The 18,141-nt window shown below is 33.8% G+C and overlaps 1 protein-coding gene across 1 annotated transcript; it reads left to right on the top strand.

Moving 5' to 3' along the window:
* The first annotated feature begins 11,457 nt into the window (after positions 1-11,457).
* Positions 11,458-17,492, top strand: LOC119839158 (cytochrome P450 6k1-like). The gene is made up of 9 exons (XM_038365361.1): positions 11,458-11,616; positions 12,186-12,386; positions 13,034-13,180; positions 13,331-13,515; positions 14,415-14,572; positions 15,177-15,295; positions 15,951-16,056; positions 16,657-16,905; positions 17,320-17,492. Exons 1-9 carry the CDS (start codon positions 11,458-11,460, stop codon positions 17,490-17,492), a joined length of 1,497 nt encoding a protein of 498 aa, XP_038221289.1.
* Positions 17,493-18,141: the final 649 nt, after the last annotated feature.

Genomic DNA, 18,141 nt, shown 5'->3' with positions numbered 1-18,141 from the left:
ATACGTGATTTAAATATTAATTTTTATAACGAAGACCAGAAAAAGAGCTGCAGTATAATGTTTATATATTAACTATAACATGCTTTGCAGCTCTAAAGATAATTACATTTATTAGGAAACAAATGTATTTATCAAAGAGCACTGAAGCATTTTATTTTTCTAAATACTAATATTGATATAAAACTAGCTGCACCCGGCAAACGCTGTTCTGCCTTACTCTTATCATTTAGGGGTATGAAAAATAGATGTTGTCCGATTCTCAGACCTACACGATAAGCACAAAAAATTTCATAAAAATCGGTCAAGCCGTTTTGGAGGAGTATGGCAACGAAAACTGTGACACGAGAATTTAATATATTAGATAAGGTTTGAGGACACTTAAGTTGAATGAATATTGATAATTATTTTAGAGTCGCACAGGAGACAATCTTAAAGGTAGTGAACAGCACAGGAGCTGGGAACGAAATAATTTTATTAAAAATCATATCTAAAACATTGACTATAAAACAAACACCCTTATACTCTAGCATGCACGTCAACCTTAATATAAGTGTTTTATTTGTGTAGCAGCGGCAACTGAGCTGGTGGTTTGCCTGATGGTAATTGATCACCACCGCGCAAAACATCTGGTAGAAAGGGGCCCACTGCAAATGCGTTGGTCCGTATAGGATACACGAGTATTAGGTATTTTAAATGACACAAAGATGAGGATTGAAATAAAAAACAACATAAAAGTTACTAGACGCTCGTCCCGACTCCGCCCGGATATCAAGATACCTGTTTTATCCCAAGTGAGCATTTAATCATGATAAAAAGTATCTTATCCCCAAGATCCCCAAATCCCCAAATCCCCAGCTCATACCCTGTCTCTATACCAAGATACATCAAAATCCGTTTAGTAGTTTCAGCGTGATTGACGGACAAACATCCAAACAACCAAACTTTCACATTTGTAATATTAGTGTGAAGTGTAATAACCCAATAAGGTTGTATCTATTCATAATAGTAGATTGTCCCTACCATTGATAACCAGCAATGATATGTGCGATAAATCTGAGGAACGCCACCTTGCGGCCGAACTGGACAACTTAACACCATGTACTGACTGGCTAAGCTGTTAAGCATTAAAGCATTACAGTGATTACACTGACTAGACTGATATAACGTATGTTTATTAACTGAAGCAGCTGTCATCAAAATGGTTAATAAGCGGAAAAATAACTGAATAAAGCAAGGTAATGAAATATTCGAAAAACTTTATTTATGACTAGCTGTTCACCCCGGCGAACCTTGCTGCATATATATAGCCTATGTCACTCAGTATAGTTGCAGTTTTGTAATGGTGAAAGAATTTCTGAAATCGGTCCAGTGGTTTTTGCGTAAAAACGTTACAAACATACAAAATTTTGTAATTACAAAAGTAGTGAAGACATTTTATACTAATACTTTTTTCATTAATTTTATGATACTGTTAATTTAACAACAACAAATTTTAAAGCAACGCAAATTTAGTGGAATTCATAAATGTTTTTAAAGAGAAAGCCAGGGTTTAAACATACACTGAATACGTTATTCGTCTTCATTTAAAGCTAACAAGATGAATCAATTGTTGTTTCTCCACATAAAATTGTCTCGTTAAATTTCAAAAGCTTTCACAATAATGACAGTTCACATTTAACGGTCGCAGTTGGGGGGTAATAGCTAATTTTATAATACCTTTAGTGGTATCAAGACCAAATAAAACCGCTGATGAGGTTTATGGCCGTATTTTTCCTTAATTTAGTAGAACGTACGTGATGTTAGAAGTAATTTATAAAATAAAATATATTTATGAAATAATGTAGCAAATGGTAACAAATAAATAAGAGAAAAATTAATTTTAAATGTATTTGTATTCTCTCAAATTATTAATTGAATATAATCATGAAAACTAGACTAATTGTAAATATGCTGAAATCAGTTGAAGTAAGTTTATTAATTAAATCCGCCACTAAATCACTAATTTCATCATTTTAATTATCATAAATAATTTAATTATGCCTATTTTATAATCGCTTTTTTAAAATATCATTCCTTGTCATATCATTCACGAAGTATCTTTATTTTTTGTATTAATTGATATATATATATATATATATATATATATATATATATATATATATATATATATATATATATATATATAGAGCTTGAGGCCATATCCTTTTCTTTACCCGGCCTGATCCTTTCCTTTTCTTGTATATTTATTTGCACAAGCACATACCTGCTATAAATGTTTATGAGCGGTCGCTTACCATCAGGCAACCTTAGCTCCTTTGCGAACTATCACATAAAAATGTTTAAAATCTTTAAATGTTTGTCTATGTAATCAAATACATCAACCACCCATTGAGAAAATCCTGATAAAAGATAAATTCAGCTGAATTTCCAATCATTACGCTCAAACAATTTCGTCTCTAAAGTCTGTAAAAGTTAACCCAAAACGACAGCACCCTTTCGAAAAGCCACTCAGCCAATCAAGTACCCACTAGTTCAGAATACGAACGAATGACTCCGCCACATCTAAATCGCCAAAATGAGCAATTTTCAGGCTATTTCAAATGCATAAAACTTTATGCGGCATAACAAAATTCGGCGCCAGTATAACTTGGCCTATCACAGTTCAACTGACGCGGACTAAAGTACATTTACGCAGCTCTATCACCGCTGGTCAGGGGCGGCGATGTAACTGTTAATTTTCAAGAATAGTCGAAACCTTGCCTCGTAACGAGCAGAGGTCATTAAGGAGCGCTTAAACACCGCCAGAAATATTTGACCCGCAAGGATCAGGAAGTTATATCTAATTAGCAGGCTTAAGGATCGGAGTTGAAAAGTCGGCATTCGCTTTAGATTCTTGTTAGCAGTTGCCTTGGTTAAAAACGACTAATTTCCAAATTTTTCATCAAAATTGTAATTGGAAAATCCTTATTTGTGTGAATCGAAAAAGTGTCCGTTTGTGCAAGCATCGCTTGTCTGAAGAACACTTGGATATTACATAAGTTTACACATATTCAGTACATAAATAAGTGTGAGACTGGTGCCTAAACTAGGTAATAAAATTTACCTGTATTTTAGTTCACCAGGCCCCCACTCCTCACTACCCTACGACCAAAGACGAGTCTTGGGATCGAATGACTATTTATATAAAGCCAGTCATTCATTAGTTTAATAGAAATAAATAAAGAATACTATAAGAATAATACTTATACATCCCAACATTTAGCAATACCTCTGTATCCTCATAATTCAAAGTAAGAATCCATTCTTTCAAAACTAATTTACGTAATTTATATAATAACATTTATTACGCTAATAACCAATCCAGCTGGACCGTAAGTGATGAGCATAACGAAACAAACACCTCGTCCATACTTTTTATTTGTTAATAGCATATTAACTATAATATTTACCGTCCGCTTTCTTTTCCTCGCCCTTCCCAGTCAATACCTTCACTCCAGTCGTCAGACCTTTCCTTATTCCTTTCCCATTAAAAGTGGGTATCGTATATGCATAACATTCAAACGAACCACCAGCTTAGTAACCCGATTATGGCATAAGAAAAAACAATTATATATTGGTAAGATGATTTATTTACGTAGCCTTGAAGAATGTTTTGTAAACAAAACAAAATTCATTCGTCCTACATTGACATGGAGATAAAGTATTTTGAAATGTTTATAAACATTGTCAATTTAATTTCCATCAAACAAGCATTAAACATCAAATAGAGTAGGAAAAACAAACAAATCACAATACTTTCAAGAAAATTAATTAGGTGCTTGTTTTATACGAGGGATGCTCTTTGAATAATGCGAATACCTTATTTCCATTGGAAGTTGAAACACTGACAGATTAGGATCGAACGTGCTTCCCGCCCATTTGCTTTATATCGATACGAACATTTATCCCACGGACACGCTTACAATCTTGTGAGCTATTTCTGTTGCTTTCAGCTTTGTTACTGTAAAATGTACACGTTTTAGTTTAGTTTGTTGGGTCATGAAATGGAATGGAGCAGCCGGGGATGCTTGGCGGTTAAATTTAGGTAAGGTTAGGTTAATAGAAGATTCGATGCTATATCGAACCTTCTAGATTAGGCGTCCAGAAATTACTATAATTGTTTTGTGTGTGTGAAAGAAACAAAGCACTTTCAAAGAGTGCTGAATGCTCAAAGGAAATCTGTCCCTGCAATGTGTTGAGACTCTTTTTTAAAATAAATCTTATCAAAAATAAAATAAAGCTCCCAGCTGTTAAGGTGTTTTTACTTAAGACAGTTACTGCGTTTACGTATTTCTTCAATTTTTACTATTATAATAAATACGAAAGCGTGTTTATTTTTTCGCTACACGTCGCAAGGACCGATTTTTCACCAATTTCTACTTCGAGTTTGTATTTCTTGGGATAAAATTTTTGTATAAGACTACTTTTAAACCGCGGTGTAACGTATCATACCAATGGGGATTTTTTTTTAAACGCGGGAAAAGTACAGGCGCAAAGCTAGTACAATACAAATCATCTATATGTAGAAAAGAAAGTGGTGTTAGTTACACTACTTATAACTCAAGAACGGATTAACCGATTTGGCTGGAAATTTGTGCAGAGGTAGCTTAGAATCAGGAAATGGATATAGGAAAGTTTTTATTCCGGATATCCCACGGGAACGGGGCATGCGAGGAAAACCCCGGGTCCCTTCGTTCGGGCAAAGCCCTGGGCGAAAAGCTTATATTATATAGATTGTACATTTATACACGGTTAACAGATACGTACAAACATATTACAAAATATGAAAAAAAAAATCCAAATTTTTTTAGAATATCAAGCACATTTAACTATATTATACATCTATCACGTCCATAAACACCAGCAAGTCGAGCGAACCGTAAATAAGCCGAAACGTTTAGTATCGGAAACCAGCTTAATTCCGAACTCTAAAAAGTTCCCGCCGAAAGGCACCCGTTTACCGCTAATGTTGCGGGTAGTGTGAAATTGTTTCCCTCCCCACTGCGCTGTCAATCAGACGGCCGCCAATTAAAGTTTTAATGGAGGCACGCTTGTACGACTGACGTGGATTCGGCTGAGTATGAGCTAGTATATTATGTTATCTGTGGTGTGAGTATTTTAGTGAAACGACAGAGGGCGCGGTGGATGCCTAGATTATAATGTTTGCTCTCTTTAGCTATTTTATGCCGTATGTACACGTAAGTGCGACTTGTGAGTTGGTAATGCCGACTCGGACTTGGCCGATGTTATTTAAATTGCCGCCTCCCGTGACATCGCTAAAGTCATCACACATTGCCATAATCACGACCGTTGATATTTTATTTATTTATTTGTTTATTTTTATAGCGAGTACATTTTGTGCAAACAAAATGAATGTTTTAGCCATACATCCATTAACGAGATTGCAGTTAAATGGTGCATTTAAATTTTAGTGTTCGATACTTTTTATATTTATAGATCATGGATTTTTCTTTTGCTTTTCTATATTTTCCTCTGATAAAGAGATTTTTGAACCCCGTCCGGGGGGTTAACCTTGCGCTTGTCGTTACCCGGGTGAACCTTTATTTAAACCACGCGCCCATGCTCAGATATAGTAGCTCTTCAGGTAAACATCGAGATTAAAAAAAAACAGATGGAGCTATGAAGTGTGAGCGTTTATGTGTGTACACGCACGTGCGTATGTCCGTGTATTTGTGTGTATACATGAATGATAAGAACAACAGCTGGTACAGGAATGGTTCCTTATACATGTTAGTTGCAGTTTAACAAGCGAGATATGTCGGTATCAAATCACGTGCCACCGCCGGCGTCGGTAACAGCTGTAATTGTGTTTCCTTCAGCTACCTGCGCGCCGAATTGTCGATCACACTATTGAGGTCGCGAGGAGGTAGCTAGCTGGCAGAACAATGTTTATAAAATACTTGTTATATACTGAAAATGTTTACTCGTCACAGTATGAACGATTAATAATTTAAATATAAATTGTTTACATATTTGTATTTACCGCAGCCACTTCATTTTAAATAGTATTAGAATAACGTATGCTTCTACAAGGAAATTACATATGATATGGACTCATAACATAATTAACAAATTTATGTTGTGTCAAAAATATTCACACAATGGAAAAATGTTACATCTAACATAGTTTAATGGCAATTGTATAATTAAATTCACCTAGACTCCTTATTATGGTAACGTCAAGTAAGGATAGGTAAATGTTTTAACTAGGTGTTTAGCAACAAATTTGAAGCTACATGTTGCAGAGTTGCTGACAACATTCTAGCAACATATCACGTTGCAGAGTTAATAACGGATTCTGAATAAATTTCGCCCGAGAAGCGACGAAGTTTTCAACAATGTTTGCCCCATAAATGGTTTACAAGGAATACGAGACTTTAATTATCTAAATAGAAACAATAAGCCAAGACCAAGCCTGTATCTATTATACAGGCTTGGTCTAGTTTAGACTAGTGTTAGTTCAACAATTGACTAGGTTTGGTTCAAGAATTGAAGTCTCGTACAAAATGTTAATATAAGGTGTGGGAAATAAAAATTGGCATTATTTAATTTTTAGTTTTATATTTGAAATGCTTCATAAATGAGAAATTTTGTAAGAATAGAAAAAAAAAGTACGACGGTACGGTTGCTACGGTTTGGCAAGAAGACGCGGGTTCGAATCCCGCTTTCGTGATTTATTTTTTTGTTCTCTCAATATTTCCTGATTGTTATTATTTTTTTACTATAATAGAAAGTATAACATACCACAAGGCGTCTGAACTATGTCACGTGCGCTACAAATTTTCGCTCGGCGAGCGGCGCGCGGCGTTCTCCCCAACACGACCTATATTCCTCGAAGAAAACGCTGTGTTTTATTATTTTTATCAATCTACAATGGGAAAAATACGATACGAATTGAGGCCGACGGTTTTGGGAACGGAGGTTTTGATAAAACTGAGCGTATCTATTATAATATTTGTGTATTGCACTACTTGTGTTGCCTTTTTAACATTTCTCATATTGTGTTTCATCATACCTTGTGATGTATATAATTTCGAATAATAATTAAAACAGTAGCGGTAGCTAAATATTTGAAAAACTAGAATGATACTCCACAGTCTCCCCGTGACCACGCTCGCTGTAAAGTGTTCGAAACGTCGGGTTAATAATATAATGAATAAATCGCGTTTAAAATCCATTAAAAAGTTTTTAATTTCTAGAATGATAGTGCTAAAGTTAGATTACTATAAAATGAACTAGATATGATTGAATGGATAAGTATATAAAAAACTAGATTTTACATGCGTCTTTGCACGCGTTAAATTGGGAGTAGATTAATATATGTTATTATACATATAAACATTCCTCTTAAAAAAGTTAAATCTGTACTCAAATCACTGTTTTTGACTTACGAGCTACAGACAGACAAATACACTTCACATTTGTGTGTAAAAGTAAGGTACTTGATTACGCCCGGGTTATAGCTCTTATGCGCTAAAAGCTTGTGAATTTTTGAGTTTGAATCATATCTGTATAAACTTTTTGGGAATCAATTGGTGTTGCTCGAAACAGACGATTACATCGCGTAAAGGTCAACGGTTAAAGATATTATTATCAAAAACATTGTTAATTAGGTGACATTGGACTGTTTTATCGTATTTTTATCATAGTTATTGTAGTTGTGATGCCGATATTTATAACGTTTAAAATATCCGTTAAAAAATTCCCTATGGTCCATCCAACATCATCATCATCATCAGCCCATATATGTTCCCGCTGCTGACACAGGCATCCTATGAGGGTTCAGGCCAAAATCCACCACGCTGTCCAAATACGGGTTGGCAGATGTCACATGTCGTCGAACGTTTTCTTTCACCTGGACTGATTATGATGTAATTTTGATTTAATTGTTTCTCTGAAGTACAAATTTGTTACCACAGCGTGTCGAAAAATATTCCTACTATATAACATAACCCTCTTTGTTACGCAATCGGATAAATATTGTTATCAATAAAAAAATTAAATTGGAAGTAAACAATTGGTTCGTTATAAGTCAAACAATTAAGATTTAAAGAAGCAAACATGTCACATGCCCATGCATTCAATAGCATCAATATTTGATTACTTATTTAGTAGTTCATTTTTTGATTTGGTGATAAACGTACGTATTGTGTTAAAAATATAACGGATTTAAAACTCACTTTTGTCGGGTTTAATAAAGTTTTTCTATTTTCCAAATCTATTGACGTAAAGTTGGAAACTGATTTTTTTTATTATTTTTGTTTCTATATGTGTAGTTATAAATTATTATTTTTGTATAATTTAAAAAGTGATAAATGGAATTACTGTGTTATGGAGTAACAGTGAATTAATTCCTATTTTAATGCGATTGAAGATAATTTAAATACGCGATCAACTCATAGAAGCTAAATAAATTATTAGTTTATTTATTTTAAGTTTGATCTCCGTAAATACTACACTGGTTTGGATATCACGCATACTTCCAGGTATTTTTAAAGATTTCTTTTAAACTGTATTTCTTTAAGTTGTTGTTAGTTTACCACGCGTTAAATAGTTAAAAATATCATTTGAGTCTTGTTTACATTACAAAAAAATGTTTACATTTTTCTAGTTCATAAAAAAATTTATTATATAGATTCTAATACATGTTATTGCATTATTACTGCTTTGCTATGTAATGTAATCAAGCAGATAATCATTCAAGTGAAATGGCAAGTAAGTCCACTGTGTAGTGCAACCAACTTATCTTTGTAATGGCGAAAACCTGAGCTAAATATTGTGTTGTGCTCTGTGTTTAATTGCTATCTTTGAAAATTTTAATCGTTCAACATGCTGAAAGCTAATTTTAAACGCAATTTATTCGTTATATTATTAACCCGACGTTTCGAACATTTTACTGCAAGCGTGACTGAGACCCGTGTCTCCCCGTGACCACGCTCGCTGTTTAGAAGTCTTCAATTTCTAAATGTATCATACTCGCGTAAAATCAAACCCAAGAAAATGCTATGCTGAAAGCTATTTAAGTGATGCCCGGAATATTATTCTTAAAAATAAATATTATTCTAAAGGTTACACTGAAGCGATAGTGACACTCTAAACTTCAGAGATAAATTGGTGGCCTGTACTAAAGATGCATCATGCGAAATACTTGTCCGTTCTGAGAATCGATTTGTGACGCAGATGTTAATTCCGTCCCAGACCACACGAGCGGACTCGGATGTGGTTTTGTGTATGAAATATTATTTCTGCTTGTTTATTTAGGAAACCCATCAGATTTCATTTATTTGTTCCATTTAATCTAATAATTATGTTAACGAATGTTACCTTCATAAACGCTTATAGTCTGTTAGATGAAATGTTTGATTTAGAAAACAAGAATCATCATTATTTCTATTTATAAATAGTCTGTTACCTAACAAGCAAACTCTTTATATTTTATGATTCGAATATATTGTAATATTCGATTGGGACTTTGACATATCTTATTAACCGACTTCAAAATCAGGATTATCATAGTAGTTCTTATAATAACAAATACTTTACACTTAAAATAATAAACACACACATACAAAAATGGATACACACAAACAAGGTACTATTTCTTGTACAAATAGGCGCCCTTATTGCATGTGGTCCCAGTTAAATTTGGTCTAGGTATGTTACTTATAAGGCGGTTTTTTTTATTTCTAAATATTATATTTCAGTTCAGGACGCCATTTCTTACCTCCTGTTTCGTGTACAAATTTCATTCGTGCGACGAAATTAAGCTCCTTCTCCAGGCTTTCAACTATATAAACATTTCAAAGAGCCAGATTTAATACCACCTTCTTATTTTTGTTATTTCTCGTATTTTGCATAGCTGTTGCTAAATATGGTTTAAACATAAAAGCAGGAAATTATCACCGAGGTATAAATGACGTAAGATGACATTACTTTGTCTCCTATGGCACGCCATTTAGCCTGATTGTAAGTTTCAACCTGCTACCTTTTTTTTGCCTGCAACCTTTCGTATGTCCACTCCACTGAATCATAGGGCGCACTACACTGCGTTTGCCGAGCTGTGGTTACATTTTATTCATCGATGTGTAATTATACTGGGCAGTAACTCTGAGTCCACCTTCAATAAGCCCTTAAGGAGTCTCTAGGGTATGCCTTACTAGCTGTTCCGAGCGGTTTCGGCGGCAGAAGCAAGTATTTTTTCTTGCTTATGTATTGTTCTGGGTACATAAGGCACAGCGCTGCCAAGTAGGTGTCCTTTAGAGTGTTATATTTGTTAATATTTTTTATTGCTATTATTTATTATTTTTCTCAATATCTATAGATGTTTCTCTAACCCTTGGGAGCACTGATAATCTGTGCTGTGTTGTATCTGACACAGGAATACACTTCGGGGTTCCCATTTTTGCCAAAGTATTGCCACATCTTTGTTTAATATTTTTCTTTTTCTTTTTTTTATTTTGTTTTAGTGTCTTTATGATACTTTTTTCTTTATGTCTTTATTATATTTTTTTTCATCATAACTGTAAATTTTGCCTTGGCAGAATAAATGTTTCTTTCCTTCTTCGCTATCTTTCTATAAATTGCGTGGTGCGTTATCAAAAGATATACGAATTCCTGATACAAACGTAATTATTAGGTTATAAATAATATTTCATAAATAAGTTTATTCCGGTTAGAGCTAAGAGAGAGGTGAGATTTAATCTATTCAATGACTTTTGCGTTTATATTATACTGGTATCCGCCCACGGTTTCGCCCCCGTAGTCAAAGGAAAGCATAATTCCCTTTCCCCTGGAATATCTAAGGCATAAAAATTATTCTGTGTCCTTTCTCGGCTCTCATTCTATATCTGTACTAAACATACAACATAAAGACAAGTCATAAAGACAAGTGACAGACTAGTTAGGTAAAGATAATCAGTAATTATTAACATGGTTAACTATATTTTGATTAAAAATAAAACCGAATAAAACAAAACAATTTTATTTAAATGCAATTAAATTAAATTCAACGACAAGACCACGCTCATCAATATGATATTGTAATTGAAATAATGCTATATAATGGTAAAAGAAATTCGATTGCTGAGGCGAAATGCGTTGGCACTTTATAGTGAAATTCTTCAAAATGTCTTCTTATTTATAAAGCATTCTAGCTGCACCCCGCGGTTTCACCTGCGTATGCCCGTATCCGGTAGGAATATCATGATAAAAAGTTGCCTATTTGTTATTCCAGTTGTCCAGCGTACCAAATTTCATTGCAATCAGTTGAATAGTTTTTGAGTGAAAGAGTAACAAACACACACACATGCTTACAAACTTACATTTATAATATTAGTAGGATTAAGTAGGATTAGTAGGATGAATGTTATAAGACTAACAATTATATTTCAGGTAAAAATGATGCTACCGGCATTATGGAGTCTACTTATTTGCCTTATCGCTTGGTTGTATGTAAAATGGCGAGGATTGAAATCGTACTGGGCACGGTTGGGAATTCCCTATGTACCAGCTCAACCTTTGGTTGGAAGCTTGACTTTTCTGCAACGAGAAAATCCTGTAAGTTTCTCATACTAGAAATAATTTGTGATAAATCGTTAATATTCGTATTTTGTAAGGTTTTTCTTTTGTGCATGCTATCATTCTACTTCGTTTGATTTCTTATGTCCAAATATGTTTATTATTATTGATATGACCTAATTAAATCGTCTACATTGTCTTTAATGACGTATTTTGTACAGATAATAAATGCTACAGATAAAGAATATCATAATACATAATTTATAATCTTCTTATTGATACTTTCATTAAACACCCATATTGAATTTGTATACATCCGTTTAGCGGTTTGAAAAGGTTATAAAGATCATTAAATATATACAAGATACGTTTGAAAAACATAACCCTTCCTAACAGAGGCTACAATACTTCTAAAAAAATACAATTTTACTAGGTGCACGCCCCAGCTCCGCCCTGGTAGACATTCATCTTTTAAGTAAGATCAAACTGTACATGGTGTGCAAATTTGATTAAAATCGGTTGAGTAGTTTAGCAGTACATCGCGGACAAATATGGTTAATTCATGTATATTAATTTTTTTATTCGCACATAATATTATTTGATTCTAGTTTACCTGGTTGCGAAGGGTATACGACGACCACAACTCTCCATACGTGGGATTATGGCTATTCCAAAGACCAGCGCTACTCATCAATTCTCCAGAAATTGCCCGAAACGTCCTCGTGAAAGATTTCAACAACTTTAGAGATAGGTTTCTATCTTCTGGCTCATCTGATCCAACAGGAGCTTTGAATTTGTTTACAGTTAACGTAAGTGTTGATAGCAAAGGAATATTGGTGTTTGTTGGTCGATCATAAGCAAGGGCGCATGTTGTATTTCTTCTACTCTTATACTGTGATTGATTCTGGTCCGGGCTATAAATGGGATCGTCTGTCTAATAACCCGATCCTGCAATTATATTTATACCATTTAACGAGCAATAAATACACTCACATATATTATATTATATACTAGTTGCACGCCCTGGCTCCGCCGGATAGTCTATTGTCGTAATTAAAAAAAGTAAAATGTAAAATTAATATTAACTTAAAAGAACAACTACAGAGTTTCCGGCTCGTCTCTGTAGAAGCTGCTTTCCGAAATGTTAAAACTATGTAATGACGATTCAAAAAAGACGCTATAAGAAGTCTAATTGAATAAATACACGTTTGAGTTTGAGTTTGAAATCTAAGTTGGATCAAATTGCACATTGTGTACAAATTTGATTAAAATCAGTTAAATAGTTTAGGTGTCCATCGCGGACAAACAAAGTGTAGTTAGTAATAGTGCTTGTGTTGCTATGTAATTATAATTGAATGGTTTATTGTAAACATCGGCTGTTAGCCAGTTTTCTTTACGAATACTACTCTTATTCTTAACTAATATGTCTCTTAGGTTAAGTTCATTATATTTCCAGGATCCTATCTGGACAGCATTACGTAAGCGTTTGTCCGGAGTGTTCACCTTGGCTAAACTAAAAAGCCTGCAACCACTCTCCATTTCTAAATCAAATGAACTAATACAACGCATTGCTATGGAAAAAAGTGAAAATTTAAGTCTTCGGGTAAGTATTCGTTTTAAATAAGACAATGATATGATAAAATTTGTTATTCTTATGACTGTGTTTTTTTAACCGACTTCCCTAAAACGCAGAGATTTTCAATATAAAGAAGTTATAAGTATAATCTCAAATTAATTGTTTTCACAATTTCAGAGTTTGTTTTCCGATATAACAACTGACATAATAGGAGCTGCAGCATTCGGGGTGGCTGGAGACGCGACCCTCACAGGCGACAGTCCTATGCGGGCTGTGACCAGGGAATTCATGAAGTTTAGCCTGCATAGAGGCATTGCGTGGTGCAGCATATTCTTTTGGCCAGAACTTGTTGACATCTTTAGGTGATGATTGCTTATTTAATTCCTCACACCATAGCTCCGAAAATTTCACCCACTTACTGCGATCTTAGGCTTTTTGTTAACTTCTCCATGACAGACTGGTTTTGTTCAGTTCAGAAAACAATGATCCAAGAAGCAGGGTCGGTTTTACCTTCTGCGGTTAATAGGCTGGCACCAATTTAAAGCTCTTTTTGCTATATTATAGCCCAGTCTGAAAGTAGTATCCTGTCCTATCATTTTCTGGTACTATCGATAATATACTTTATAGTAAAAAGATGGAATATGGTTATAACAGAATTTGATTCTGTAGGTTTGTTCGCTCTCTCGGACTAGTACCGAAGCTCAACAAGCTCTCCAAAAAGGCTGCTCGGAGCCGGTCAGAGCCGCTAGTCAATGAACGTACGAACTGTATTTTTAGAACTATTTATATTTGTCTGGAATATGTAATTTGAATTGAGTAAATAGCGGATGATTACTACGATGGTTTTTATCTTTTTACTTTAAATAATGCTGGCCCATAAATATTTATTCGTGTGATTTCGTCGTGATTTAATCCATCCAATCCATTTAAATTAATATAACGTATATTAGAGAAAATTTCGCCTAGTTTGCCCTACAAATATTTTCACCATGCGCAACCACACAATGTTTGTTTTTCATTAAAATATACAAAAATTAATATAAATAAGAACAACCAATTGAGTAAACAGTTATGATATCTCACACTGACTTTATTTTTTTATATGCAGTATTGATCATCGTCTAGAAAATTTTATCATTAATTGTAATTAAACTCCTTTCAAATTCTTTTCTTTTCTTTTCTTCTTCTATTAAATACAACACTAATATTGTTAATTTCATTACCGTAATTCTCAACCTTTCGCTACTTTAAATGCTTTCAGATTTACAATGTTCCCGAAGTCTTCTATACGATATTTTAAAAAAGTCTTTCACATATTGATTGAGCAAAGAAAAGATAGCGTTGATAAAGGAGAAGATCCGAAAGATTTACTCGGTGCTCTAGTTAAATTAAGGAAAGAGAAGGAATGTGAAGATGTTGGTAAGATTATAAAAAAAATGCTGTACGTTAATCTCGACAAACCTCGAGATTGGCCGGGCTGATTTTGATAATTTTGATTTAATGAATTCATAATTATAGTCCAGGGAAGTTTTTAAATGTAAGAAAAATGTGTCAAGTAATAAAAAACTAAACTGACTAATGTTGAGGCATCATTTTTCAAATAAAAAAAGAATCATAAAGATCGGTTCACCCAGTAAAAGTAAAAATACATATGTAGTCGAATAAATGTCATAATGAAATGGGTAATTAATTTATACAAAAATATATCTACATAAAAGTAAATTACTTGAGTTAAAATCAAAGCTACCTAACTCTTTAACTTAACCCGACCGTTAACTCTCATAAAATGTTGAATATCATGCTTACATCAAGTGTTTAGAAGAAAATTTTAACGAGTTTAATACGCGATTAAAGTGAGCCAAAAAACTTATAACATTTGATATTAGTATTCATTAAAATACCTTCAATAAAATATACTTATAAATATATAAATACATGAAAAGTACTATATAGTATAGTTAATTCATTATTCTTATCGTAAGAGCACAAATTGCATTTTAATTAGTACTTTTATATGTTTCAGTGTTCTCAGATGATTTAATAGTGTCCCAGGGAGCGATATTCCTTCAAGGTGGGTACGATACAACCGCTGTAACACTGGCATTCGGGATATATGAGCTGGCGTATAATCCAGAGTATCAGGTAAGTGGATAACGTAATTCTTTAAATTTCATATTTGTTTTCATTATTACTATTGACCATAGCTATTGATTTGTAGTGGATTTGATTCGAATATTCTCTTAATATGGGATTCGAGCACATTTCGGCACGAATTGGGCACTGCGGAAGTACCACTCCACCACAGAAAATCGGCGTGAAATAGTAGCATGACTGTGTTTCGTTCGGTGAGTAGAGGAGCCGGAGGCCCACATCCGTTCCCTCACCCACTTCCATTCCTTTTTTCCAGTCGTCAATCCTCTCCTTATCCCTTTTCCCATAAAAGCGGGCACCGCATTCGCATAGGGACTACCACTGCGAATGTTCTTGGGCGGTGCTGATCGCTTACCATCAGGCGAACCACCAGCTGCCATAAAAGGTTTTGTCGAAAGTAGAAAAATACATTATATATTAATTACGTAGATCATTTTTAGATTCAGGATCAAACAGACTGCCTGTCGCAATACAAGGAATTGCAATATTACCTAATTGTGCTCTTCATAAAATGGGAAACCAAAATGTAATAATTATTATGAACTTAAAACGCTATAACAGTAATTAAGTATTACGTTCCTATTAAATCCGAATAGCGATTGGGTTTCATTATAATTTATAGTTTAACAGTAAATATTTGTTTTAGGAAAGGTTATACAGTGAATTATTGGAAGCCAAAATTAATAATAATAATTCTGAGTTCGATACGCAAACACTATCCGAGTTAGTGCATTTAAATTGTGTTATAAAAGGTAAATTAATCTATACTATTTTCTTTTCAACTGATTTCAAACAAGAAAAAATTCTCAATTCGAAATCCTTTTTGGATTTGTTTCCTCAGAACTATCGACTGGGTGAACTGATTTTGATGATACCTCTTTTATTTGAATGCTGGTGCTTTCCATGTGATATTTTTTAAATAGTTTCCAGTTCTGACAATATGCAGGCGATTAAGTATTTCAGTCCATAAATTATATTTTGGTCACTTTGAACCAAATAGACCAACTCAAACTCACACTCAAAAAATTATTTATTTAATTAGATTTCTAGAACCACTTTTGAATCGTCATAGCCTAGTTTGACCATTAACAACGTTCCAAGGAACCAAGTTTTGAACTACCGCTTTTCCACTATTAAACTCTTCCTGTATCCAAAGGTCACCTGGAAGATATCGCTTGTCAGCGATGTATGTATGACACCTTCTTTGTTTGTTTCTAAAAAATTATTGCACATTTTTTATTTATTTATGCCCTAGAGTGCATTAAAGTATTTATTTATTTATTCCAAGCATCTGCAACCAATAAGAGCGAAATAAGCAACTAAGTTTCTTCTATCTCGCTTATTCTTTCCAGAAACACTAAGAATGTACCCAGCTATGGGCTGGTTGGATAGAATCGCAGCGAACGACTATCAAATAGATGAGAAACTGACCATTAGAGCAGGAACTCCTATATACGTGAACGTTGTCGGAATGCATTACGACCCAAAATACTTCCCTAACCCTAAGAAATTCATGCCAGAACGATTTTTGCCGGAAAATGAGAAGACGATAACACCATACACTTATATGCCCTTTGGTGAGGGACCTAGGGCATGTATAGGTAAAAAATTGTTTAAAATATTTCATGTATGGGTAAGATCCACATGCTTTAACACCCAAAATCTAGATAGAACGAAGATTTACGCTCCGTTATCAGAAAGGGTTTGTATAGGTAAAATATAAGATAACAAACCACTTTTTTACAACTCAATGTTTTACATACTAGTTCATCTTGTATATCGATATCAATAGCAAACGAAGATTTTACGTAGGTACCTAATAACATTATTTCAATTTCAATATGTACTAGAACTTTCATAAATGTGTGTCGAATAAATATTTATTCATATCAAATATACATACAGATAAAACAAATTTGGAACTCCCAAATATTGCTTTTATTTATGACCTTCGTAAATAATGTTATATATAGTTATATTCGCAGTTTTTTATCAAGAAACAAATTATCTTTCAGGCTCACGCTTCTCAAAAATGAACCTACAACATATACTATCTCGTATAATAATCGCCTACGAAGTGTCTCCACAACCCAACTCGCCTAAACCGTGTGATGTGAAAATGGAGAAACACGCCCTCTTCCTGGCTCCAGGGGAAAATCTATACGTTAAATTTATACCGAGGAAATAGACGGTAAATAATTGATTTTTAAACTCCCATTAGAAAATGAAAACGAGGTCTATCTGGTTTCTAGGCAAAATCTTATTGTGCTTTTTAAGTTATTTCATATTAATATAAATTAATGATTAGTATGGAGGTACATACAGCATAGACCGAGGCGGTTTAATACAATTTTTTTTTTTTGCGCAGGCAGGTTGCCTGGCGTGGAATGTTGTCCATTATAAAACATAACATTTATGTGCAGATGAATCCTTAAAATTTGGATTAAACAAATTTCATTCTATTAAAACACAGATTTAATAAAAAAGCAATATTAGTTAATAAATTAAAATATTAAGAATCTACCCAAGAAAATCTAGTCATAAATATTCCCGATAACTAAAGATTTATCATTAAATCTTGCAAGACCTAAGACCTTAACAAGGCCCGTAATAACGAACGACGAATATTGTCAGAAATCTGAGAATTGTAAACACAAGAAGTTGGGTATTTATTTCAGTTTTACCAGAATGCAAGATTAGTTAGATCTTGTTCTGTAATGACAATAATCCACCCCAACATGCTATTTTACACCCCAGCGTTATTGTTACCTCATAGTTTCGCTCATTGAATTTCATAGCATGGATTACACCCTCTGAGGATGTAACTCTGTTTGAAG

The sequence above is a fragment of the Zerene cesonia genome, unplaced genomic scaffold (genome assembly GCF_012273895.1).
Source record: "Zerene cesonia ecotype Mississippi unplaced genomic scaffold, Zerene_cesonia_1.1 Zces_u009, whole genome shotgun sequence".
In the NCBI taxonomy this organism is placed as follows: domain Eukaryota; kingdom Metazoa; phylum Arthropoda; class Insecta; order Lepidoptera; family Pieridae; genus Zerene; species Zerene cesonia.
The sequence above is the reverse complement of the archived record's forward strand: the minus strand, read 5'-3'. Positions and strand labels throughout refer to the sequence as shown.

Excerpts from the sequence above, each read along its gene's own strand:
- LOC119839158 (XM_038365361.1), top strand. The coding sequence starts at position 11,458 with ATGATGCTACCGGCATTATGGAGTCTACTTATTTGCCTTATCGCTTGG. Across the intron at positions 11,617-12,185 it reads TTCTGCAACGAGAAAATCCT|TTTACCTGGTTGCGAAGGGT; the intron begins GTAAGTTTCTCA and ends ATTTGATTCTAG. Across the intron at positions 12,387-13,033 it reads TGAATTTGTTTACAGTTAAC|GATCCTATCTGGACAGCATT; the intron begins GTAAGTGTTGAT and ends TTATATTTCCAG.